General features: G+C 42.9%; 1 protein-coding gene across 1 annotated transcript in view; it reads left to right on the forward strand.

Moving 5' to 3' along the window:
- The window catches only part of WLS (Wnt ligand secretion mediator), a 101365-nt gene that overhangs the window by 53093 nt on the left and 21132 nt on the right, over positions 1 to 27140 (forward strand). Inside the window, exons 3-8 of the mRNA XM_077776382.1 lie at positions 14723 to 14847; positions 19522 to 19683; positions 21262 to 21398; positions 24379 to 24547; positions 26126 to 26223; positions 26580 to 26643. Of these exons, the coding sequence (XP_077632508.1) occupies positions 14723 to 14847; positions 19522 to 19683; positions 21262 to 21398; positions 24379 to 24547; positions 26126 to 26223; positions 26580 to 26643 (755 nt within the window). The remainder of the gene's footprint in view (positions 1 to 14722; positions 14848 to 19521; positions 19684 to 21261; positions 21399 to 24378; positions 24548 to 26125; positions 26224 to 26579; positions 26644 to 27140) is intronic.

A 27140-nucleotide genomic window follows, 5' to 3' on the forward strand; every position in this document is an offset into this window, starting at 1 on the left:
CTCAAAATAATTAATTAGGAGCTCACAGTCTAGTCCAGAGAGAAAGAAACAAAAATTACACCAATGTGTTCAGTGCTAAGTGCCTAGAGTATTTCATAAACAAAGAAGGGGAAATGATTAACTTAACTTAGAAGGTAATTTTTTAACCGAGTCCTGAAGGGCGGAATCTTCAAGGAGATGTTGAAATTTGTGACTAATGTACCGTTGCAGAGAAACAGTCCAAGAGTAGCTAAATTTTGTTCTGGGAAACCAGAGTGTTTAGGCTAAATTCTTGACCTGACGCTTATAAATTTTGTGATACCTTTGATAAGTTAATGAACTTCCTTGTACTCCATTTTCTTCATCTATAAAACAGAGGTATGTAATTGCAGTGCCACCCTTATAAGATTGTTTTAAGGATGAAAGGAGAATAATACGTACGTAGCTTTTACATACTAAGTACATGGTAAATGCTCAATAAAGGTGAGTTATTATTGTTCTTGGACTCGAGCAGAAAGGAGTGTGAGTTCTGGAGAGAACGTAGAAGTCCAGAAAGGAGGACAGCAAGGCTGAATATGCAACACAAGGACCTGGGTGGTTGCTGGCCATAGGCCTTTCATTACTTCAGAACAGTGAATCTTAACTTTGGATCAATGCCCTTGACCTTCGGAGAAAAATGTGCATAAGTCCCATTCAGACATTTTGTATTCATGTTTCAACCGAAACCCCAGAGGTTTTCCATGAATCTCTAGGTAAGAGCTCTAACTTCATGATATCAGTGGACCCCATGAGTTTCAAATTACATGTTGATCAGCACTTAAGCAATCGGGAGAACACCCTAAAATAGAAGGTGTGGGGAATTTTCAGCATCCTTAGGAGAATATGACCACAAGGCATGGTTTAATTACATTTGACTGTAAACGTGTGTTAACATATAAATTAAAATGTTTTGGAATAGGATAATAATTTAAGATGAGAGTAGAAGTATCTGGGACACGACCTCTCAGAGCTCTGCAGACTGAAGCTATGGAAGTGAAGTGACTTTTCCAGGGTTGCCTCGTTTGCAGGTGAGGAAGCCAGGACCAAGATCTCTGTTTTCCCACCTTGAAATTCTGTGAAAGAACATGTATGTGAAGGACAGAGAGCCCATTTGTTAGGCTGCAGAAGAATTTCATATTGGAGAGAAAAGATAAGCTCTTAAAAGACTGAAGGGGCAGTTGGTGAGTTGCATTGATAGCCAGGCAAAGAAATTTGGAGTTTGAGCCTTAAGGAATTGAAAATCACGTTATCTAGTGCTGAAATAAAATGTGGAATTCAGGATTTGAGATTCGTAGCTTGTTCTTTGTATTATGCAGCAGCTGGAAATCGCATTTCTTTTTCTTTTTCTTTTTTTTTTTTTTCCATTTGGACTTCTCGCACGGTGGTATTCCCGACGGGAGGGCATCTGTGAACTTTTTAATGGGAGAAGTCGTAAAGCTGGGTTAGGGCTGCTCGCTTGAGGCTGCCTTCGGAGGCAGGTAAAATCTGACTCCCCTTTTGCTTTTCAGCTACAGACACAGCCATCGCTGGCACCACCAGCTGAGTGACTCGGAATCTAGGGGTTGCCAGTAATTGTGGGTTTAAGTCACAGAGGAAAAAGATAAGAGAAGAGCAAGGCTGGTTTTTCCACAATTAAATGTTGCCTCTCGGGCTTCTCTGACGGCAGGAATCCAAGAGGTCAGGAACCACCAGCCATATTATTTCTCTCCCTGGCTGCCTGCCTTCATTTGTATCCCCTCCTCATTCATGGGAACGAAGAAAAGGTGGGTTGGAAATAAAAAGCTTGTTCTAGCCTACTTTTTCCTTTACGAAACTTGTCAGAAACAAAGCTTTCCCGTGAAACAGACGGAATCCCTTCTGGTAGCTGGCTTGTCCTGCTGGCAGCAAAAAGATATTTTGTGGGGAGTGGGGGAGAAAAACAAGGTTGAAATGTACTATTGTCCTTTAATAGCTATGATGGTGTTTTTCTCAAGTGCTGCCGTATACGCTGGTATTTTTGAATTTGCTACTGTTTAACTCTTACATTCATCAGTTTTTATCCCTTGTCACTCTAACACCATTACAAGTGGCCTGAGGGCAGGGATTGTTTTATTGTTCTTTGTTTTTTGCCACCGTGCTGCAAGTGCAGAATGCAGTTCAGCAGCTGGTGGTGTGTTAGATTTCTACATTCACGAAATGTTAGAACTAGATGGACCTTAGTTTGATCCAACTTCAGTAATTAATGAAAGAATACAATGCATAAAATACTCAAATTGCACAGCTAGTAAGTGGCTTTACCTAGACCAAAAGAGGTCCCCGAACTCAACTGATCTGTGACATAATGGCAAACAACTTGAGCTATGGAGTCAGGCACACCTGAGTTCATAGTGTGCCTCTCTCCTACGCTAGCAGTGTGATCGTAGGCCTTGGTTTCCTGGTGTTGAGACGGCAGATGATCATCTGTATCAGTCTGGCATGTGTGTGTCTGAAAATGTTTACACATCTGAATATGTCTGCATGTAGTAGGCACTCAAAAATAGTAGCTTTTGAAAATCATTGTTTTATTTCTTTTAAAAATACAATACCTTCTTTATCCAAAAATTCCCATTTCTACAGTCTCTTCAATATCAGAAAACATAGCCCAGTTATTCTTGGGGAGAACTTAGGAGAAAGAGTAGGTTAATAGGGCTTTTAGGTGCATCCTGGAATGGACTAGAAATGAAAATTGCCCCCACACACACACAGGAAATAAGGGTCACCCCTCAGCGCAAAGGACTTTTTGTTCAGCAGTTAGTAAAGGAGTGCCTGCTGTGCTGAGCAAAGAGCCTGGAGACTGAGGTAGTGAAGGAACAAGTCAGCAGGTCCCGCTTGCCTCAGAGGTGATAGGAATTTAAGTGATGTGACTAGAGGCAGGGAGGCCAGGGGCTCCTGGGAGGCCAGGCTTTGTGTTCAGGGGCAAGCTTGTAGAGGCAAAGGGAGTGCCAACGACACCTGAAAGGCAAGGGAAGTTATTTCGAAGGAGAGACTGAAGGAGATGGCAGGAGGAAAAGAGATAGTACAGGTGCCTTATATTGAGGGAGGGGCCGTGGAGGTCTTCCGGGGCTCACCCAAGGGTGCTTTTTGATTTTGCTTCCTTCTTTCTCTCTCCCTCTCACAGACATATTGCTTTCTCCCACCTCCTTGTGCTGTTAGGACTCAGTCCATCTCCTGGAAGGCTGGGTGGTAGCCCAGTATCGTCTCATTGCTGTTTGGAACTCGGGTCTGAGGAAGGCCCTTGCCGATTGATCAAGGGTAGGACCTCATCTGCAAATAGAGCCCCAAATCCTGAATTCCCCACACAAATCCTCTGTGTGAAGAACACTGGCCTGAATCCAGCAATAACACAGCTGTTGAAACAGCTTAGTCACCAGGGCGATGGAGGCAGTGTGGCATGGGAATGCTGGGGTACAGTGCTGGGACATTTAGCTGGCTGGCAGCGCCCCTGAGAGCCTGCGCTGCAGAGAATCTGCTTCCCGCCCACAGGCATTCCCTTGTTTCTTTGAAGCTCAACCATAATCCCCTCCCTGGGGAGCCCAGAATGAGGGGAGAAACTAAAACATTTTAGGACCCAGAAGAGGAAAAGAAATAGTCACTCCTTTTAGACACCTGGTTTCTCCCTCTTAATGATCCTTGTTTATTTCTTGGATAACTTTTTTTTTTGCTGCCCCAGGCTAGGCAGTGTGACTTAGATGTGGTGGTGGGGGTGGGGAATGTGCTCATTTATCTTATCTAGAAAATGTAGCGACTTACTGAGCTTGTGGGTGTCCAGGTGATGCATGGAGAAGTTAAGAGGGCAAATCCTGGCCCTTCTGCCTGATCTTGCTTGGATTCCTTTATCAGCTTCCTCTGCCAGAGCTCTTGTCTGAAGGACTCTGGGCAGATCTGGGCAAAATACTTAGCTGATTTCATCAGGATTTGGGGAGGACTAATAAACTGCCACCAAGTGACCCCATTCCTCTTCCAGCTCTTTGAAGAGCTGACCTTTGTGTTTTCTCTTTATCCTGGACTACTTCTGCCCTGTTTGTTTTGGAAGTTGTTAAGTTAAATTAGCCATCCTTTTCCTTTCCTGGTTACTGTATGAGAATGCAGCTGTCAGTCTGTGAACTCTGCCATCATCTATTTTTAGATTCAGTGTGAATGAAGCTCTCTTCTCTAATTGCTTTCAGAGAGAAGGGGTGGGGGTGAGAGGAAGAGGCAGGTAGATTTCTGTAACCATCAAGTCAGCTATTCTGAATGCTGTGTGCGTTGACAGTGTCCTGGGGAGAAAGCAAAGAAGCCCACTGTGTGTTTTGCTCCTTGCTCCGTTGGCTGTCAAGTTTGTTTTCTCTCCGCATTTATGTTGATTATGGTCAAATGGGAAAGAGCTATGCCTTGTTTGCTTTCCAGTGTTTTAACACTTGCCAGCTTGAATGGTTCTGATTTCTCAAGCTTTGTTAGGCAAAGATCGGTTCATTGTTGAATTCAGATTACTTGGAAAACAGGGAAGGTCCTTCTGGTGATAGCTTCTACAAGATTAGGTAATCTTAATCTTAGGTATACTGAGAACTGTGTCAATGCAGTGGATCTTTTTGTGGAAAGAAAATTCTAGTGGAATTTTCTCTAGATCTCTCTATGCTAATTTCCCTACCCTCTCACACAGCTGCCGGGCCTCTTTGCTTATCTTTCTAAACAAAATGCTACATCATTCAGAACAAGCTTCATCCCTTTGTCATCAGACCTGCCCTGCTCACCGGCCTTGCCCATTCTTTCCACTCCTTCTCCCACTCTCTGCCATATTGAATTAGTTGATTTGTCAATTTCTTTGACTCCACGATATTGTTTATGTTTCCATGGCTTTGTATTCATGTAGCTCCCTCTGCCTGTAATTCTTTCTCTTCATTACCTAATGAACTCTTACTCATTCTTTAAGTTACTTAAACATCACCTCTTATGTATGAGGTGATCCAGAAGATTGTGTATTCTGTGCTATATTCTTTGACCCCCAAGCCAACACTCTTGACATCTTTGTACTGACTGTATAATTATACTCTAATGTAGTACTAACCACATGTGAATATACTTATTGGTGTTTATGCCTGCCTTCCCTACTCTGCTGTGAACAAGTAAGAGCAAACTTTACTTTGTAGGTCTTTTTTTTAATCCCCCCACTAATGTGCATGGAAACTAGTAGCTACTTAAAAATATTTGGTGGAAGAAAAAATGAATTGGATGGAATGGTCCACCTATCATTAAGGATTTCAGAGGTATATTGATTCCCTCTAGGCAGCACCAGATATTATCGGTTCTCAGTTCCTCATGAACTTCCTTTCCGACTTGGCATAGGAGGCTTGAGTAGTTTACAAAAGACAAAAGACATGACATGTTATACCTCAGTGAATGCTATACAGTTTTTCTTCTCTGGAATTTCTTGCAAGTAATCCCATCTATCCTCTTATCCCTATAGACTTGGAATATAGACCTCAAAGGCAACCCTTTTATGGTTTTGTTTAATCCTTAAACTCAGAGAATTCTTTGGTTTCTAGCCCATGAGGTTACCTGTTGTTTTCTTCTTTGCCCCCACTAGCCCTCTCAAGCAGAATGTTAGTGCAACCCTGTATTATAATTTAGACAGAGATGAGGAAAGGAGACAGTACCCCCCTCAGGATCATTTCCCTTAAAAGCTCTCCTTTCGCCCTGGGGAACAGGTATATTGTTCCTCAGTGGGACCATTGGGCCAAATTTGAGGAACATCTTTCTGAGGGGTGTGTGTGTGTGTGTGTGTGTATGTGTACATGTATGCATACGTGTGGGAGTAGGAAAAGGGCAGCAAGCAATGGGGAAAGAATAAATGCCACCAAAACAGAGCAAACTATAGACCACATGTGTGGGGTATAGAAGTGATGGAATAACAGAAGAAATTTGGGGTTGTAGAAGTATTTGGAGAAAGAAGGATGATGTTAATTTGGCAGATACTTGATGAATATCTGTTCTGTAAGGACATGGATGATAATAGTTGTGAAGGAGACCGAGGCAGTCTCTGGCTTTCGGGAACCTCTCCATCTTAGTGGGAGGTGGGTAGGGAGAGAAATAGTCATGTAGCACTGTAGTAGGGTTAGTGTTACAGTGCTGGATGCGCAGAGTGCAAGGGCTATTTCATCAAGGTTTAGTGAGTGAGGGAAGGTAGGATTAAATCTATCGAATTTTAGAAGATGAACAGGAGTCCGGTATGAGTGGGGATGCAGAGTGCTGTCCTCAGCCCAGAATAAAAGGAACCTTCTTTGTAATTCATCCTCTCAGAGGAGATACCTTTTTAAAATTTGGAGTGCTGGCAGACACCTTGAGTACAGCCAGTGTAGTTGACCTTGAATAGCAGCCAGCATTTACTTCCTACGTGTTTACTCTATGCCAGGGCTGTACCGAGCAATTCATGCTCATTATCTCATTTAATCCTCATAACCATAGGAGATGGGCATTACTGTTGTCCTCATATGTAGATAGAAAAGTTGGGTGACTTGCCCATCATGGCACAGGCACCAAGTGGTCTAGGTGGGCTACAATTCCAGGCTGTCGCCGCAGCCTGAGCTCTCACTCATATTCCAAGGCTGTAGGCGGAGTACCCGGCTACACTCAAGGTCACCTGCCACCTGGATGGCAGGAATAGAGAACTCCTAACAAATGATCCTAGGATGCCAACCAGAGGCCAGAAATTAGCCTTTTATGCCATATAAGGAGTTTCATATTTTATTTTATTTGTTAATGTTTATTTGAGAGAGAGCACGCACAAGCGGGTTAGGGACAGAGAGAGGGAGACAGAGGATCCAAAGCGGGCTCTGCCCTCTCAGCACAGAGCCTGATGTGGGGCTCAAACTCACGAACCACGAGATCATGACCTTGACTGAGGTCAGACACTTCCCTGACTGAGCCATCCAGGCGCCCTAAGAAGTTCAAATTTTAAACATTTTAAGGAGGACCATGTAGAGGCATTGAATGTATTTCAGAAGTCATTTCCCTGGCTTCAATGTGGAGAACAGACAGAAATGGGTCATAAGGTTGAGTTACTTAGGCCTGAGAGTATGGTGGCCTTGAGCAAGAGGAGTGACTGTGAGGAGAGAGAGGGGAATATATCTGCAAGACTTGATGAACAGAGGGTGTACCAGCTTTGGTGGTTTGGCTTTCTAAACCATGGAAGTAGAGACCTCCAGTGGGAAGTGAGCCTGCAGATTTCAAACTCAGGAGGGAAATCTGAACTTGAGAGAGGCTGGCGACACCTCTCAGGCAAGTGAGGATGAGTGACAAAAGGAGACAGCCACTCTACAACCTGGTGAATACCAATGGATGTAGTTTTACTATCCATTGAAGTATCTTTGGTACTTAAGATCCATTTGTTTATGAAACAGTTATATCCCCAGCTCCTTTTCCAGATGTACAGCCTTTTTAGCAGTACAATAGGGAACAATAAGTGGATGTTTTCTCAGTTGTCACTTTGCAAAAGGACCAATGTAAGGAATGTTTCCCCCACTGCATATTTCAGACCACTTCCTTCAACTAAGAGATGGTGCTTCACATTATAGCGAGGGATCATTTTGACGATGCTTAGCAAAATGTCTTCTTACACGTGGAAAATATTTCTCCAGAATGCAAATGCTTGACATGATGGAGAAAAATGACAGAGGTAATGTGGTAATGTGAACTAAACTGTTAGGCTGGTTTGCGAAATAATTGCACTCATTCATTTTTATAACTGTGCACACCCAGGCCTGTAGGGCATCTTAAGAAAACAGCCAGGGCCAAATTTATAATTAGCTGAGTCCATTTTTGCCTGGCTTAACCATGGATGTAGGACAGGGTTGGTTTTGTTATTTCCTTAATTGAAAGCGTCAAGAAAATACAAGCCAGGTCAGAGAGTTTTTGATTGGGGAAGGAACGCTGGCATAAATAACCCCAGATTATATGTCTGCTGGAGGCTGGGAGGAGGCTGGTCTGTGCGGCCTCCTTCTGAGGTTACCCAAACAATCCTTGGTGACTGGCGGCTCCCGTATGGAATGTGGGAATGCATGTGAGCATTTTGAAATTTCTTTAATGTTTTCCCAGGGCAAAGGCCCAGGAAAACCAAGGTTTCTCAGGGAACCCAAAAGCTTTTGACAACCAAAAATAATTCTTTATTTTCTCTTAATGTAACTTGCCCTCCCGTCTCTCCCCTTTATTTCCAGGTAACTGGTCAACCCAACCATCCCAAATGAGGATGAAAGGGAAACTAGTATTTTTAAGTACTTGTGTACCAAATGGTCCTGTCAACAGCCTAGGGAAGTAGGTCCCATGGTTTCTGTTTTGCATGTGGAAACTGAGACTCATTCAAGGTCATTCATTCAGAAAGACGTAAAGATAGAATTCCAAAACAGACCTCTTTGGCCTGCAGACTCTACCGTCTTGGCTAGAAAATGCCCCATTTCAAGAAGTCTAAATGAGAAGCATCCTGAAGCTTCCTCAGTGAAGCTTCATCTTTCATTGCTTCACCCCACTGGGATCCATTCTTAACATTAAGCAGCTGCCCTAGATATTTTGGGGTGCTCAGATTCTTCCTGTTTGTCTGCCCAATCATTTCTTGCTTTATGAAAAGGGCTTGCTCCCCTCCCCGGCTTTCTACTTGTTTTTGGAAAAATGATTGGCAAATGATTTTCTTCTGCAAGGCAGTGCAGTTCAACTGAAGAGGTTACATGATTCCTAAGGCTCTGATTGGTTGGTGCTTCCCAATATGGAAATACATAGATACTTCTACCTGTAATAATACTCTGCAGTCAGAGTCTGCACCTACAGAACCGTGGAGTGCAGATTTCCTGATGTCAGAGCACTACCCCCATAACAGGATGAAAATAGTAAATGTGAAGAACCACAGTGCCTTTCCACACCTCCTTTCCCAGTATTCCAAATGAATTCTCCACTCAACTGAAATGTGTCTCCAAAGCTATTGGAGAAATGTGAAGCTTGGAGAGCCCACAGAATAGCAAAGCTGCTGGTTTGGTATAGGTGTGGAAAACCATAGGTTTCAAATCTACAAATGCCATATATTGATACCATTTTTCCCCATAGAACAGGTATAACCAGTGTCCTTGTTTCATAGGGAGTGTTCTCCAGGTGCCAGAGGTAGCCTTGGCCTTCTTGCCATTCTCCCAGGGAGTTCAAATTGGATTCTTCACTTTCATTATCTCTGGGGGTGTTGGTGGGGGAGGGAGGGCAGTATTGCCCACACAATATCCCAGGAGTCACGAAACCAGTGTTTTATTACATGCAACGTAGTCATTAAAGCTGAACTTTATTTCCGAGTCCATTGGAGGCAGAAGAGAAAATGATTCAGGTGGCTGACTTCACAGCTTTGCTGGGTTCCTCTGCCCAATGCTTTCCTGTTTCTGAGTTCTGTGTTCCAGGTTTGGATAGGGATTCATAGCGGGAAGTTCAATGTTCCTGAAACCTGGGAATTATTTTGAATTAAAGGTAGGTATAAGATTTCCCTCATAAAATGATAAAAAACAGTAGTTAATCCTTCATGCTTTCTGCAGTGCTCTAAGCATTTTTTTCCCATGTAGTAAGTAACTTAATGGTCACAAAATCCTAGGAGACAAGTCCTATCCCATCAGAGTTAGAAGCCTGAGCATGTATGCTAGAGGGTGATATCACAAAGTCCAGTGAGGGAAGGTCAGAGGGTCACTTGAACCTACCACTCTCCCTGTGGTTTCTTTTTTTTTTTTGTCAAAAAATTATTTTTAATGTTTTATTTATTCTTGAGAGACACAGAGACAGAGTGTGAGCAGGGAAAGGCAGAGAGAGAGGGAGATACAGAATCCAAATCAGGCTTCAGGCTCTGAGCTTCAGCACAGAGCCTGACGCAGGTCTCAAACTCATGAACCACGAGATCATGACCTGAGCTGAAGTTGGACACTTAACCAACTAAGCCACCCAGGCGCCCAAGTTTCTGTTTTTTAAGTACACTACGAAGATAGCAAAAAGGTAGAGGGCTGCAGTTCATGGAGCTCTAGAAGCTTGTTTCTGATGTTTCTAGAGGTGGGGCCTTCAGAGTCTTGACTTGTCTACCTCAGGAAAGATGACACCCATCCCAGACAACACAGGAAGTAAGTGATGGTGAGGATGAGGCAGAACATGTGATATAGTTCATGAACAGTAACAGAAAGCTTTAGAAAGAACTCCACTTGATTGTGGAACAGAAAGAAAAGAATGGTGGTGTGGAGGCAGTACGAAAAGTGTTCCCTCTATAGTATCACCTGGGTCGCCTGGTATTTTATTAGCTGAATTGCATAGAGAGTTTTTCTCATTTTGTTGTAGCTTAGTTTTTGTTTTTAGTGAATTAATTACAGGCATTTAAAAATGGAGAGATGTTTCATAACAATCTGCATTTCTGCTGTGTCTTGAAAAGCGCAGGTCTGGTGAGACTGACCTGTACTGCCTCATAATGGCTGCGGTCTGGAGCTACAAGTGGCCACTTCCAGTAGACAGGAGTAGTGCCCTGTCCAGTCCTAGCCTGTCCTTGATCTCCCATGTGGTTAGGGGAAGACCATGACATGAACCCAGCTGGCCCCATGTCTCCAGCTCCATCATGTCATGTCACATCACATCACATCCTCATGTCACATCACACTTCCCCAGTCAGGTTTCTGAAATGATGCTGTGTAGCTCAGATAAGAGAATTCCAGACACACTGGAAGCCATGCTCATGGCCTCTGAGGAACCTACATGTTTCTCTCCTGTAGGAAGCTGCAAAGGGTGTTTGGTTAGAGTTGAGTGGCCCATGTTACACAGTGTGCTGGATTCAACTGTCAAGTTTCATTTTGCTTGTTTTTAAAGCAAGCTCTATGCTCAACTTGGGGCTTGAATTCCGGACCCTGAGATCAAGAGTTGCACCGACTACCAACTGAGCCAGCCAGGTGCCCCCTGTTAGGTTTCTTTTGAAGTCTACTGTTTTCTACCAACAAAAGTAGTTGAGGGTAGTGGGGTTTCTGGGTGATCCAGACCCAGGGTTATTACATCGCAACTCTGCCATTTACTAGCCATGTATTCTTAGGAAGTTTCTAACCTCTTATGCACAGGATGGATGCCAGGCATCAAGGAGAGGGTGTCTGCATAGAGCCTGCATTTTTATTGAAGACCTACATATTCATCTTTTGTGACTAGTTTGATGGGCTGCTTTTAACACCAGGTAGTCAGTCTTTTCTAAGCAATGTAAAAAAGATGATTGTGTTTTAAGGCAATTTGAAAAGGGTTGTCTCCCTTCTGTTACCAACATCAGTATGACCTCAGGCAAATTAATTACTTAATACCTGAGGACCTCAACTAACTCACTAATCAAAAGGATATATCTGTGCCCACTTCATAGGGTTTGTTGGGAACCTTAAATGAGGTCATTTAAATGAAAGCACGGAAGTCATAGGGGCTAAATACAGAGTAATCAGACATGAAAGCAGTGTTTAAAATTTGTTTGCTTTAACAGCATATTTTAAAAACAGTTTTTCCTTTAGGGATTCCCAACAGATGGGAATAACTCTAAAAGCTGGGAGAGGGCCAGGAGACGAGTCTGCCTGGCCTTCTCTCTCTCTGAGGCACCTGTTCTGATGAGGCTCACCCCTAACATTTGGGCTCAAGGCAAGAGTGCCTAAGAAAGTGTAGCTGTCATGTATCTAAATACTTAAAAGTGATAAATCAGGCCAAGAAATTGTTAAGCCAAGTTAAGTTCTATTATCTGATTGTAACAAATTTGCCTTCATAATGAACTGGAAAGCCAGATTTGAATTTAGGATTCTTGAACTTCTTGGAATTCTGTGCCAAAATGAGACTGACCAAGGAGTTGTGGACCCCTAAACACCTTTTCTTTCCACCCCTGGCTCCATCTCCTACAAAAAAGGAGCTTTGAATTCTATGTGTGTGGACACCCCAACCTCCATGCTCAATCTCTGACTGTATCCTACAAAGAGAAGCCTTTGACCACTCCTGAGCCCAGGGGTGCACAAGTAGTTGTATAGTTCCCTTTGGGGGACCAGATCCAGGGAAGACCCCCCCCCACCAAGGCCATGGAAATAGGCTCAGAGCTATCAGGGTAGGGTATTCTGGGGTCCTGAGTTCTTAGAGCATATTCTAAAAATAGGGGTAAGGATTTTAGGCTCTGGGTGGGCATGCCCCTTTCACTTGAGGGTTTCTCTTTCTGTGAGAAAGTAACAGTTAGAAAAGTGCCAGACAGCAAGGCCCTTTGAAATGTGGATCCCAAAATAAGGGCCCTTCCTTCCAGTAACTAAGGCCAGTGCCATTCTGAACCCTGGGGCTCCTAGAAGCCCAATATGTGGACTGATAACTTCTTTTACAGCTTTTCAGATTTATACTCTTGAGTCTTGTGGTTTCTGGAAGTTTTCTTTCAACATAGCCGAAAGTCCCAATTCCTAATGCCAGTTTTAGAAATGAAAAGGATGTAGGGGCGCCTGGGTGGCCTAGTTGGCTAAGCGTCCGACTCTTGGTTTCAGCTCAGGTCATGGTCTCACAGTTCATGGGTTTGAGCCCCACATCAGGCTCTGGGCATTCTGTCTCTCTCCTCTCTCTGCCCCTCCTCCACTCGCTTGTGCTCTTTTTCAAAGTAAATAAACTTTAGGGGAAAAAAAGAAATGAAAAGGACACCATATAGACACCATATAGCTTGGTGTCTAATATGAGAGCTCTGGCCAGTTGATTCTGTTGATCACTGAGGCCATTAAGCAAGGAGCAGCAGTGGCCAACTTGAGCCCCAACCAAGAGGACATACAAACTCTATACACATTGCTTCTGTCAAACTGGGCGCCCTACAGTTTCCTGTGTATAGACTTGTACTTCCCTGTTTTCAGCCCCGAGTCTCTGCACTGCATGGTGTCTCCAAGTCCAGAGTCTCCCCTCAAACTGTGAAGAGACTGGAAGATAAAGAAGACCTGGAGATCCAATGGTTTTGTGTACAGACTTTGAACCAGTTACCCTGTTGTCAGCACCATGCCTCACCTCTGTCATCTGCAATACTGATGTTTTTGAATTTTGATTCCTTGGGGGTCTACTGGACATGATGGCTCACTTTTCCATAATAGCCCTTCTGTAGCAGTTTAGGCTGTGCTCCTCTCTGTGGCTGTCAGGAAGCCCTACTTCAGTTTTTCATTAAAAAAAATTTTTTTTTTATGTCTCTCTTTTATTTTGAGAGACAGAGACAGAGAGCGAGCAGGGAAGGAGCAGAGAGAGAGGGAGACACAGACTCTGAAGCAAGCTCCAGGCTCTGAGCTGTCAGCACAGAGCCCGACACAGGGCTCAAATCCACAGACTGTGAGGTCATGACCTGAGCCGAAGTCACACGCTTAACCAACTGAGCCATCCAAGCACCCCAGTTTTTCATTTTTTAAACAGTTGTTGCAGTCCCTGATCTGTTCATGTCATTACCATGCTTTTCCCCTGTGACTTAATATCCTTTGAATTCCTTTACTGTTTGTTCTGTGGTGTTTCAGGAGGGAAAGGAAGAAAATAGAAGTGGCCAATTCACCACGTTTGAAGATTTAAATAGTACTAATAAAGTAACAGGGCACTGGTGTTCACTGAGGGTTTCATGTATATCCAGATGGCCTCAAATCTCTCTTGCATTCTCTCTTTCTCTGGATTTCAGAGAACTTGGGGTTCATATTGTCAAATTGGCTTCAGGTCATACTAGGTCAGTGGATAGAAAGCCCCTAATTTTCCAAACAGTAGTTATCACCTGTTTTTAGAGCCTAGAATTGAACCCCATCTCATAACGCCAATGAGAGCTGGCTCTCCAATCATTTTGGAAATGTGATCTATGTTTTTCCCCCCATTAAGACTCTTCTGTTCTTGAACTTGCTCAGCACAGTGTAAGACAAAATGGATAGATGCAATTTTTATTCATCTCATCTCCTTAATGAGTTCTGTGGTGAGTTAAACCCATTTATGGTTCTTACTGATATGGAAGTACTTGTGAATATTCATTTGCACAATTATGTGCTTATTACATTCTTATCTTTGTATATAAGTCTTTACTTTTGGAAAAATCCTTCATCTTTTACATTAACTTCCCCCTTAATTTGCAGAAGGGGTTTTTGGGGTTTTTGAGAAATAAAAGATCCCATTTTTGAGAACTTCTTTGGGAGTAGTTTTAAGAAGAATGCCTTGAGACTAGAGTGTGTTACAAAGGCAGCACAAAGGGTACTTAAATCATGTCTCTGAGCGGTGGTTATTTTTATCAGCTAGGAGAGAAAACACCAGCAGATGAAGTATGAGTTTCAGGCACCTAAGGCACTTCTGTGGAAGAAGGACCTCATGTTCCATGTAACTCCTCCGGGCAGACCTAGGACCTGTGTTGCAAGTCTCAGGAAGATAAGTGCTGATCATGAGTCACAATCTGACCATTTGAGCAGCTTCAGAGAGCATGAGACCCCCACCTCTGAAGGACTTTACGTGGAAGCTCTTTGACTCTTTGGCAGAGAGGTTATGGAAGGGACCAAGCATCTGACTTTGACATTCACCTTATGACTTTTAAGTTTCTGATTTGGAGACTTGGATCCGGAGTTTGAGAGTAACTAATATATTTCTTTTGTCTTGGTTTCCATGGCAGAGCCTATGAGAATTTTTGACTATTTCCAAAATACCTTCATAGATGCCATTTCTGAATTGTGGATCCTTTCTCTTGCAGGAGAAAATGCAGAAGTTTCCATGGATGTTTCCCTGGCTTACCGCGACGATATGTTTGCTGAATGGACTGAAATGGCCCATGAGAGAGTGCCCCGGAAACTCAAATGTACCTTCACATCCCCCAAGGTAGGATGCCTTGGTGTCTAGGTTGATAGGGGTTTTTATTTGGATTCCAGGTATGTGGGAAGATTTACTTTACAGTTCACAGATATGTTCCTTCATATGCATGACCCACAAAGGTTAGTGGTCATCCTTTGTCTTAGTAGAGAAAAGGGCAATGCGGAGATTGCATGTCCCTGCCCAGGAAGAAAGAACAGAAGAAAGAATGTGTGAAGTGAGGTGGTTGTTTCTCTGAAATCCCTCCATACAAATAAACTCTTGGTTTTTAAGCACTGAGAATGTCTGAAGAACGTTGCTAAGTTATTTTGAGGTGTGAGAATTTGTTCAAATTGGATCAATGCTTGCGCCTGCTTCTCTGTGTCTTCTCTTTGTTGCCAGAGTTAACGTGTAGGTACAGAGACTCAAAATCCCAGTGAATCCCACATGCAAAAAGAGGCCCTGAGGGAGGAAATCTAATTTCACTTGAGACCTGGGTCTTCTAACCCATTTTTGAGGCTCTTCCTTCTCTGGTTCATCCAGGAGGACTCTTTCAACTACCCACAGGAGGGAGGTTACTCTCTTGCATTGAAAATAGGGAGTCTTTTTCTTTTGGGCAAAGGCCTTTAATTTTATGATTCCTCATAAATGAAAATGCAAAGATTGACTCAGTGACCCTCAAAGGATAATAGAATTTTATGCTTAAGGACCAGGTCTCAGTTAGCCAGGGGCCCGTGTCAGTGCCAAGTGCTGTCCTTAACACATGCCTTCTCGAGATTCTGACTCCCTTACCTCTACTGACTCCCTAGTTTGGAAAGTTTCTGTGAAGATGAAATGGAGCCATGGCTACTGTTACTCATGGTTACATTCGTCAAGTGTCTTGACATAGACCACCATCAGCTAGGTGACCTCTGATGTCCCTTCTGGTATAGAAATGGTCTCATTTTCTCTGTGTGAAGTACATGAGAGACACAACTGCACTGAAACACATTCTTGATTATGTCATTTGTCATCTTCAGATCAGTTGCTTTTAAAAGATTTGGGCAGCTTTGTAGTACCTGCTTCATTGATCAATTTAGTGCTTCTTCTGTCCTAGCATTGGCCTTTCCTGACCTCACTTTTGACTATCACTGCCAGGCTGGGTTGCCCTGTGGAATGGTAGGAGTGGTAGGTTGAAGCTTCTGGGTCTCATGCCCNCCCTGCACTGAAGAGAAGAAAGATAGAGAAGGGCAGGTTCACAATATTAACATTAGGTGAAAGTGTAGATTTGGAGCAAAACATACTTGGCTTCAATTCCAGGCTGTATGACTTCCTGATTGTATGGCCTTAGACAAGTATACTTAATCTATCCAAGTTTAATTTTCTCATCTGCAAAATGGGATAATATTTGCTTTGGGGTTCTTTATGAGGATTAAATGAGATAATGAACACAAGCAGGGTGACCTTATTATTTAATATCCACTCTCGGATATGTTTGGGAATGAAGGGGGTTATTAACCAGGCAGGCCACCAGGACTCTTGTGGACAAGCCATACACCCTATATATAAGCACCTGTTAGGGCACCTGGTAGTTATGAACTCTCCCTTCCCCAGGTTCCCTAGACCAGAACTACAGAAAGTGTGATCTGAGAACCAACAACACCAGTATGACCTCAGAGCCTCTAGGAAATGTAGATTCCCATTCCTGACTGGGAATCTACTGAGTCAAAATCTCAGGGTATAGGACCAAGGAGTCTGTGTTTTAACAGGATTCAACTCCTTCAATTCGATGAAGTTTAAAGGTCACTGCCCTAGACCTTCTGCTGTCTGCCAAATATAGCACCGTCCCCTAAAAAATCATCTGGAATTGTTGAGGGTAGGTACTTGGGGGTAATCTGTAGGTGAAAATGAATGGTAGAGAGAAACTGGGTAGCAGGAGAGAGGACTGACATTTTCAGATCTCTATATGCAGTGGGGGAAATTAATTAAAACCTTTCTGTCACTGCAAGTTGATTGCATCTTTCAGAGGTGAGACTGGTTGGATGTCTAAGCTAAAGTATATGAAGCTTTGGATATGGAATTTCATCCTCAGAAAAGGGAAAAGTCATTTTTTGCCTCACTTATACACATGGAGGGCGCTGAGAAGTAGAGTGAGGGGGGAGGTCATTAAGAAGCCCTGCAACTGCTTCTTAATGATGGCTGCTTAATTATCTTTAGGATGTGTTGATCCCTTTCAAGAAAGATATTAAACCTTGAAAAGTGTGAAGGAAATGAATCATCAAATCTCTGCTTTTTGATTGCAGTGAAATTTAGTCTTGAGTCTGAAGATTAAATGAGAAATTGCTTTAAAGCTTTTTAGTCCCTGGTGGATTGTGAAGTTGAAAAAAAAAGTCAAGTTGCCACCTGCTGTAATTTGTCCTAATTAGCCAGTCTCATGCTGGAGTTGGGGGAGGACTGAGGGGGATGGGGGAAAGGATTGGGGGAGTGTCTTTCTTCCTAAATGCCCTAAATACTGGCAGAGGCAGAACCTCGGTGCATAAAGATGAGTCCCCAACAGGATACAGTGAATTTGTCTTCAAGACAGGTAGGCCAGGCCAGGATCCCAGAATCTGATGTGTCTAATTTGTTGAACCTAGGTAAATGTGTCTCATGGAGTGGTAGTGTTACCCTCTCTATAAGGACAAGGAAGTGGAGGAGACTGAGAAAACCACGAATGGGGAATTGAAAGGAACTCTGGAGATCTTGTTTTACTTAGGAGGAAAGTGAGGCTGAACAAGGCAGATGACCTTCCCAAGGTATCCAGTAGGGGACTAGATCAGGGCTAGAATCTAAGTCTCCTGGCACGGCATTCAGTGCTTTCCTTATCACAGCACTGTGCCTGCCATTAGGCATGTCTGAGGCAACATCACTCTTCTCCCTGCTGTACTTGAGGGTTCTCTTCTCCATCAGAGTTAGAGGCTGGACTTGGAAGACCCATGTCCCTCAACCCAGTACTGCTACTACTTGGGGCCTTGGGTGAGATATACAATCAAGTCAGTGGTATTAGACTAATTAGTTTTGTTCCCTTCCCTCTCAAAGCCTCAATTTCTAGAAATGAAACAAGACTCTGAAGGAAAATGTATCAGAAAATCTTTTTCTTGCAGTTACCATAGAGGGTAACCAACTTCTTCAGTGTGGCTTAATCTGAGGCCAAATTCGAGCAGGGTAGTTCCTGTAGAGCCCCAAAACTTGCCCTAATTTATAAGTGTAAAGGAAAGGAGCAGAGGGGAGAGAAGGAATCTACATAAGAAGAATCATCCAGCCTGCAGCTGAAGTTTAGAAAAGAAGCAGAAAGCTTTCTACAGAAGAATTTTTTACATCTTATAATCCAAGTCTAGTCAACTAATAATTGTGAAAGAGCCCCTCAAGTCTTAGTGGATGAAAACCTATCATGATTGATTAGTAATATCTGATATGAGTGAGGAGGGAAGAATGGAAGGGTAAAAGCCAGATATTAGCCTGCTGTACCTCTTCCTTTGTCTTTGTCTCTCTATACAAAATTCTGTTTATTGCACTCTAAGCTCTAACTGTCCAATAAAGAACTCTCCAAGATCACAAAAGGATGATGAGAGACTCTTCATACACAAGTTGGGTTGCAGATTACTTGTTATCTTCCTTCTGATTTCTCCACTGGACTTTTTACTCTGAAGATATAAAAAAAATTATGTTGGTCCTGAGAATATAAGCTTAGGAACACAAATTAGGTCTTCCCTATCACTTGGTTAAGAGGTGTACACCAAACAAATACTGAAGCTGGCATATAAACCCTACATCAATGGCAGACACTCATGTCTTTTATTAGGAAAAAGTCCCTGGCTGCTAGCCGATGCCTCTACATGCCCATATTTACTCCCTTACCCTGAACCCTCAGCAGGGACACATAGCCAGGAGTCCTGGAGAGGTAGAGCAGAATTTAGTTTTCAAAAGCAACCTGTACCCCTCCTCTTTAATCTCTCACCACCATACACTGAACAGTAACTCCTCAATCATTGGCAGGAAGTCCAAGAGGCTTTTCTAGAAACTGGGCTAAATTTAGTTTAATTAAAAATTCTGCTCCCTTCTGCCATCTAACCTCTTAGGCAGTTAGGAAGCTTCAGAGGCAGAAAATTGCAAGTGAGCATCTCTGACAAACTAAGCCCATTATTACCTTTTATCCCTCTATCTTCCCCAAATTCTAAGTGTTCTATCAAATCAATAAAAAGAAGATATTTTCACCTTGTAGCTTCTTGAGACTAAAACCATAAAAGTAATTATTCTTGTCATCTATGAGTGTGATGAACATCAGCAAGGTCTTCCTCCTGAACATTTCAAAAGTTGTCTGTTCCATTCAGCCAACAGTCATGGAGAAGCAGTGGTCTCCCAACATGTGTGCAAGTGAAAAGCCCTTGTAGGCCTGGTAAACTGGGTTATTCTGATGTGAAGCTTAATAAGGATTGAAGAACTGAGAAAGTGTTAAGAGATGAGATTTCTGGTTCCACTTCAAATGTGGTTGGGTGTTTGGGGGGTGGGGGTAGGGAGCAGCCATTGGATACCATGCGTGCAATGTGTCCTGTTGTCTGTGACTCTAAGGTATTCGTTTAAGCATTAGCATTTTAGCATTGGTGATAATGAGGCAAAGGTAAGACAATTCAGACATAGTCTATTGGAAATAGCAATTCTGTCTCAAACTCTCTGCCCTTCTTCCAGACCCCGGAATATGAGGGTCGTTACTATGAATGTGATGTCCTTCCTTTCATGGAAATCGGGTCTGTAGCTCATAAGTACTATCTTCTGAACATTCGGCTCCCTGTGAATGAGAAGAAGAAAATCAACGTTGGAATTGGGGAAATAAAGGATATTCAGTTGGTGGTAAGTGAAGCTACAGGGTCCAGGCAGCCTGTGACATTAGAACACCAGCTAAGGGCAGTGGTTTGTGAACATGTGGATTGGAAGGGAACTCCATCTCACTCTTGGCATCGCCATGTGTTCATTGCTTCACCTGAGAAATAGAAATAACATACCTATGATGGCTGAGATCTTAAATTTACATGAGAGATTATAGAAATGGAAAGTAATGCAGTTATTGTACCCATTTAAGATTTTATTATGATGGTCATGATTGTGTAATAATACCAAGATAAAAGTAATTTTTTTACATGTCTCACCTTGCAAGCACAAATTTTTTTAAGTTTATTTATTTTGAGAGAGAAAGAGCAAGTGAGCAAGGATTGGAGGGGCAGAGATGGAGAAAGAAAATCTCAGACAGGCTCTGTGCCTGTTCGAGATGTGAAGCTTGAACTTAGAAACTATGAGATCATGACCTCAGCTGAAACTAAGAGTCAGGCACTTAACTGACTGAGCCACCCAGGCACCCCCACTTCCTTTTCTTTCTTTTTTTTTTTTTAAGTTTATTTCAAGCACAAATATTAAAGGGAGCAGTGGTGTTTTAGGTTCTTTCCATTTTATTTGTTTAACAGGCAAAAAAAAAAAAACATGGGCAAGAGACTTTTTAACTAAAAAAAGTCACATAAGAAGTACATAGTAGAAAATTAGGAAGCAAAAGCAAACACAATAAAGAACTTTAAAATTACCTGTAATATCTAGAGAAATAATTACTGTTTAGGTTTTCATATATCTCCCTACAGACTTCTTCTATACAGATAGATATATACATACATACATTCTTTCCAAAAAAAAGATCATCCTCAACTGACTTTTTTGTTCCTTGTTTTTTTTCATTTAATAGTATATTGTGAATATAATATAAACATAGTTTGCAATACTGCTTAGCATTCCACTGAACAGATTTACCTTAACACGTTTTATCATCCCAAAATTTTGGGAGCTATCTTAAAACAGCTCCAATTTTTCAATAAAAATCTCACAGAAAAATCTTTAATCATGCTCTTAGTGATTCCCTTTGTATAGAGTGGGTCCATTTTTTTTGCCTTTTATTTAGATTTCTTTTTTTAACAATAAAAAATTTTTTTTAATGTTTTATTTATTTCTGATAGACAGTATGAGCAGGGGACGGAGGGCCAGAAAGAGGGAACACAGAACCCTAAACAGGCTCCAGGCTCTGAGCTAGCTGTCAGCACAGAGCATGACGTGGGGCTCAAACCCATCAACTATGAAATCATGACCTGAGCTGAAGACGGACACTTAACCGACTGAGCCAGCTCAAACCCATCAACTATGAGATCATGACCTGAGCTGAAGATGGACACTTAATCGACTGAGCCACCCAGGAACCTCTTTATTTAGATTTCTTACAGTGCCTGAGGAGGGGCCATGGGGAGTGTGAAGAGAGTATATGCTATGAATGTTAAAGCTCTTGATCTTAAAAGTTCAGAAAAGATCTCTTCACTTCTCCCCAAAATGCATTTGCTGGTAGAAAATAACACTAAGATATATTCACCTTCAAAATTACGATTGGTCTTTGTCTAGGGAATCCATCAAAATGGAGGCTTCACCAAGGTGTGGTTTGCCATGAAGACCTTCCTTACGCCCAGCATCTTCATCATTATGGTGTGGTATTGGAGGAGGATCACTATGATGTCCCGACCCCCAGTGCTTCTAGAAAAGTAAGAGCTGATTTCAGAGCACTCTTAAGGAACACTGGCATCCCAGATCTGCCTGCCATGGTCCCAGTTTTGCTGGGGTCTAGTTCAAGTGGTCAAGGTGGTACTTGGGCTGGTGATTAGACCAGGAATCATCCTGGACTCTTTTGCTTTCACATGCAAATTATTATGAAATCCTAAGAATTAAGCCTCACTCACGTTTCTGGCTCTCTATTCTGTCTTTGCTCTTCATTCCCATGGTCTGAGTCAGATACTTCTCTCTGTCATAGTGAACAAACTGCCTTTCTCCTAAACCCAACTCTCTCACCTCCATAAAGACGATATGCTCATAGATATATCCCCTTTCTGTCCCACATTACTGACTTTTCCTTTCTGCTGGATGATTCCCATTAACATACAAACACATTCTATCATTTCACATTCTTAGACGAAACTCTTACTTTTCCTACTTCCCCCTGATGCCGTCTTTCTACTCCTCTTTGCATCAAAACTCCTCAAAAATCTTTTCTATATATCTTTCTCACCTGTTCTTTCTTGAGCCCATTTCATGCCTCATTAAAACTGCTCTTGACAGGATCACCAATGACCTTCACATTCCAAATCCAGTGCTCACTTCTCAGTTCTCACTTGACTCCTCAACAGCATTCGACATAACTGGTCACTTCCTTTTTCTTCACAGAGCCTCCTTCGCCCTTCTCATGGTTATTCTCCTCCTTTGCTGATCATCACTGTCTCCAGTGCTGTTTCTAACCATCTTTTCAACCTCTTAAACTTTGGAGCCAGTGCTCAGTCATTAGGCCTCTTCTCTTTATTAGCTATGCTTATTCCGGTAGTGATGTCGTCTAGTTTTGCCTTAAAAATCACCTACACTCTGATGACTCTTAATTTATATCCGCAACCTCAGCCTCTCCCAGCCCTCAACCCAACTATTCTAGCTGTTATTTAACATTTTCACTTGCACAAAAATGTAACACCTGCAAAGAAGAACATTTTATTTTCTCCTACTTCAAACTTGCCCCTCTCCTAGGCATCCCCACCAAAGGAAATGGTAGCTCCATTCTTTCAGCTGCTCAGGTTAGAGAAGTAGAAGTTCTCCTTTACTTCTGTCTTTTTGCACACCCTCATCCAACCCAGCCAGAAATCTCACTGCGTCCATTGCTACCACCATAATAACTCACTCTCATTTCCCATTTCTCGCCTGGTTGTTTGGAAATAGCCTTTCTTTCAACTGCTCTTCTTGCTTCCACTCCTGTCCTTCCTATAGTCTATATTCTCACAGCAGTCAACGTTCCCTTTCAAGTGTAAATCAGATCTTGTCACTCCTCAGCTCAAAGCTCTCTGTTGGCTTTTCATTTCCTTTTTTTTTTTTTTTCCCTTTTAGTAAATAGTGATTTTATTTTTTCTCACTTCTTTTTTTTTTTTTTTACAAATAGTTTATTGTCAAATTAGTTTCCACATAACACTCAGNTGAATGGCTTTTCATTTCCTTTACCCTGGTCTGTAAAGCACCTGGATCCCCTGATTTCATCTCTGATCCTCTCTAACACTCACCATCCCCCTTGGTGATGCTCAGACATGCCTGGTATGCTTCCACCCCAGGGCCTTTGCACTTGCTGTCCTCTTCATCTGAAATGCTCTTTTGTTGATATCTGTGTGGCTCAATTCCTCATTTCCTTCAGCCCCTGCCATAATGTCTCTTATCTTAGAGACTTTTTCCTCCCCACCTTATATAAAGTAGTACTCCTTCTCTCTTTATTTTCTACCTTGCTTTATTTTTCTTTATTATATTTTCTATTTATTTGTTATCTTTCCTCCCAGACCCATCCTCTCATCCGTGCTGAACAGAAGCATCATTAGAGCAGGATCCTTGCCTTCTTTGTTTACTGTATTCCCAATATCTAGAATAGTGACTGACACATAGTAGGAACTCAATAAATGTGAATGTGTTGGATGAATGAATGATATTCCTCCACTGTTTAACCTTCTTATTGGATCCTCAGTCCTTTCAAGATAAATTTCAAGTTCTCTGATGGGGTAGACAAGTTTCTTCTTGAGCTCAGTCTTTTCTTTTACTTAACTTGGTGTCATTTCCTGGTATGTGCTACATGCAGATCTCCAAATGCTTCAGGCTGTTCCAGGCTTCTGTGCCTTCATCCAGGCTTTTCCCTTTGCTTGAAATGTTCTTTCACCTCCCCAGTCTTGACTCCCAGCCCCTCTCAGTTTCTGTCTCTGTCAAAGTTAGAAGTCCCTGTGGCAGCCTGTGCACACTCCTGTCATATCACCTGTCACACTTTATTTGGCTCAGCCACTATATGTATCTCCTTGAGTAGAAGAGGGCTACTCTCTTAGGTATCTGTAGCCATAACAAAATGCCCGGTATGTGATCCGTGCTTAATTAATAGGTATGAGTGAAAGTATGAATAAATCAGTGGCAAAATGAATGAACTTGATACAGCAGTGGCAATTAATAGTGCAATAGGGAAAGAGTAAAATAAAAACTAAACAAGCAGGTAAAAGAAATTGTGTTTCATGTTGTTTGGAGTGGTTTATTATTGAAACAACCATGCTTGGTTATAGTTGCTGAGGATATCATAATAACAATGGTAGTGAGTGTTCTTAATGATTACCTGAATAGGTAAACGAGGATAATTATGTTCAACGAGGTCTGCTTAAGAAGGCAAAGGAGGGGAAAAACATTGCAGGAAGCTCTTAATCTGGTATGGTTCCAGAATGAAGTTCAGGGCATTAAGGAGGTTAGGTTCAATCTTATAGGAAAGTTAATGTAACACTCCTTCGTTCTGCAGTGGTGCCAACAAAATAAGGCATTTTGCCTCTCTGTGTACAAATTCATGAGAGCTGAGACATGGATCGTGTGGCTTCAGTCCCAATATGTAACATCTCATTTCCCAAAACTGGGTTGTTTTCTTGAAAATCTGCCTCCCAGATGAATAAAGTGGTTTTCTTGATATTCTGTCGTGATCAGAGTCATCTTTGCCCTTGGGATTTCCATGACATTTATCAACATCCCGGTGGAGTGGTTTTCCATTGGATTCGACTGGACGTGGATGCTGCTGTTTGGTGACATCCGACAGGGCATTTTCTATGCGATGCTTCTCTCCTTCTGGATCATCTTCTGTGGCGAGCACATGATGGTAGGAGCCTCCTGACGAAGGAAGGGATGGTGTATGAGGCCAAATAAACTATAGTGGTTGCAGGGCAAACTCCAGAGTCAGACCGTTGGTTTAAATTCCTACTCCAGCACTTGCTAACTAGCTGTTTGGCCTTAGGCAAGTCATTTAATTGCTCAGGATTTGGTTTCTTGTCTATAAGATGGATTTTTTTTTTTTTAATGTTTTATTTATTTCTGAGAGAGAAAGAGAGACATCATGAGCAGGGGAGGGTCAGAGAGAGAGGGGGACACAGAATCTGAACCAGGCTTCAGGCACCGAGCTAGCTGTCAGCACAGAGCCCGACGCGGGGCTCAAACCCACAAACCATGAGATCATGACCCGAGCCAAAGTCGGCCGCTCAACCGACTGAGCCACCCAGGCGCCCCTATAAGATGGATTTTAAAGGCCTAATGCATAGAGTTTTTGTGAGATTTAAATGAGATGATGTATTTTTTTACAGAAAGTAAACACATAAATGTCAACAATTCTTACTATTTCTTCTTCTTGGGCTTTAGCTCTGCTTGTCCCCAGGACCAAGGTAACCCCCAGTGAATGTGGGCTTGGCTCTTTGCCACTGGCAACTTATCCAGGTGGCCTAGTAACCCCTGTCACCTCCCTGGTTTTGGTTTGCACAGACATCAAATCATATTTCAGGAGGGACTGAGGGTACCATGGGTAAAAATAAGAATGGAGTAGTCATCGCGGTGTGGCTAAGGTGATGTGCCAGCTGGAGCTGGGTCCTCCTGTCAGGCACCGTCAGCTTCGTAGTAGTAGACTGTTTTTAAATTCCATGGTGGTTTGATCATTGCTTCTGAAGGCTTGCAGCCCTTCTAGGAGAGCAGTGAGAGGAGAGAGAGGTGTTAGCTTACGCTGGGGTAGGCGTGAGGGCTCCTCCAGCAGTGATGTACTGAGAATGAGCCCTCACAGCAGGGACAGCAGTACAGGAGACTCAGGTAGAGCAGCACAGCCCGCCACAGTGGGCTGCCCAGAGTGAGCTGTGTGCAGTGTCCCACCTGGGCTCCAACCTGGCTGCTACGATTTGTCTTTCCTGTTTTCTCCTTTTACGTTCCTTCACTCTCTGTCTCTTGGCACCTTTGTGTATCTCTCAAGAGGAACCACTCTTGATTTTAATGAAGATAGGGAGAATATATGTCAGTTCTCCTAACAGTGAGAGATGTTGATATATCTCTTGACATATTTTAATGCCTTAGAGTCTTTATTTTGTCCTCTGGGGACCACCTGCCTGATCCAACCCAAGTGTTATGTCACATTGGAATTTAACTCTGAATGAGTTGTTTTGCAGACCACAGATCTTTCACTGCTGAGGGTACGAGACCTTTCTCTGGGTTCCCATAGCATCCTGTTCCAATTGCTGTGAGGGCCCCTATGGATGGGCTGATAACAATGAGCTGCTTTGGAACAAAGACTTTGCTCTTACTCATTCTCCTCTGTCTAGAGTCTAGCATGATGCTTGATCCACAACAGGTGTTTGAATGACTGACTTACCTATAGAAGTGCTTTGCTTTCCCCTATCTCATTTCTCAACTTGCTTTTCCTTAGGATCAGCATGAGCGGAATCACATAGCAGGGTATTGGAAACAAGTTGGACCAATTGCTGTTGGCTCTTTCTGCCTCTTCATATTTGATATGTGTGAGAGGTGAGTACATGCCTGGGGGAGCCTGGGCCAAAATGTGTATCCCCATGTCCACTCCAGCTTCTTTAGAGGTATTCAAAGAGAAGAAGGGTGGCCAGGAGCCTATGGGGTTAAAGCATTGGACATGGTCACATCCTCAGATAAGGATTGGGATTAAATCAAAGACAAAGCCCTTTATAGATGGAAGATATTCGTGAGGGCCCTGTCCATCAGACTCTGTTTCTCTTTAAGTCTGTGAACTTTTCTTCGTCTAAAGACAGCCCCCACCCCTCTGGCTGAGAAGCTAAGAATGTGTAAACACGAAAGTTCCCCTTTGCCTCTGTATTAATTGTGTCTTTCCATATTGTTTTTCTTTGTAGAGGGGTACAACTCACCAATCCCTTCTACAGTATCTGGACTACAGATGTTGGAACAGAGCTGGCTGTATCCTTCCTTGATGGGTTCAGTGTTTCGTTTCTTGCCATACCCACCTGGTCCCCCACCATGATTTTCTGAGCCCTGCTAATGCTCTCCGTGCGTGCTCAGTCAGAGCTTTGATCCTCAGACCACTGATAACGGCACAATTAAGGCAAATAAGAAGAATGAATGCTTGCTTTGAAGCCCGGTGAGAGGAGGCAAAATGAGGAAGTTGCAGTGCGTCCTCACGGTGCAGACGGATCAGAGTTGCTAGTCTCACCGCAGCCTGTCTAAATGATCTATGTGCTTGTTTACTGCAGACTCCAGCATGCCTAGCTTTTCCCTGCAGCCACGGAGGTTCATATCTGGGGCCCTGTGGGAGAGCCCGTTTCCAAAGTCATCTGTGTGTGCGACTTCTCACAGTGACCACACTTGGTGTGCCGGCCTGCCGTGCTGCTGCGATTCGTTTCTGAGACCACATGGAGATCAGGCTAAGGTGATTAGTTCCAGAGGAGTTGCCGACG

This window comes from Crocuta crocuta, unplaced genomic scaffold (genome assembly GCF_008692635.1).
Source record: "Crocuta crocuta isolate KB4526 unplaced genomic scaffold, BGI_CrCroc_1.0 scaffold17, whole genome shotgun sequence".
Taxonomy (NCBI): Eukaryota; Metazoa; Chordata; class Mammalia; order Carnivora; family Hyaenidae; genus Crocuta; species Crocuta crocuta.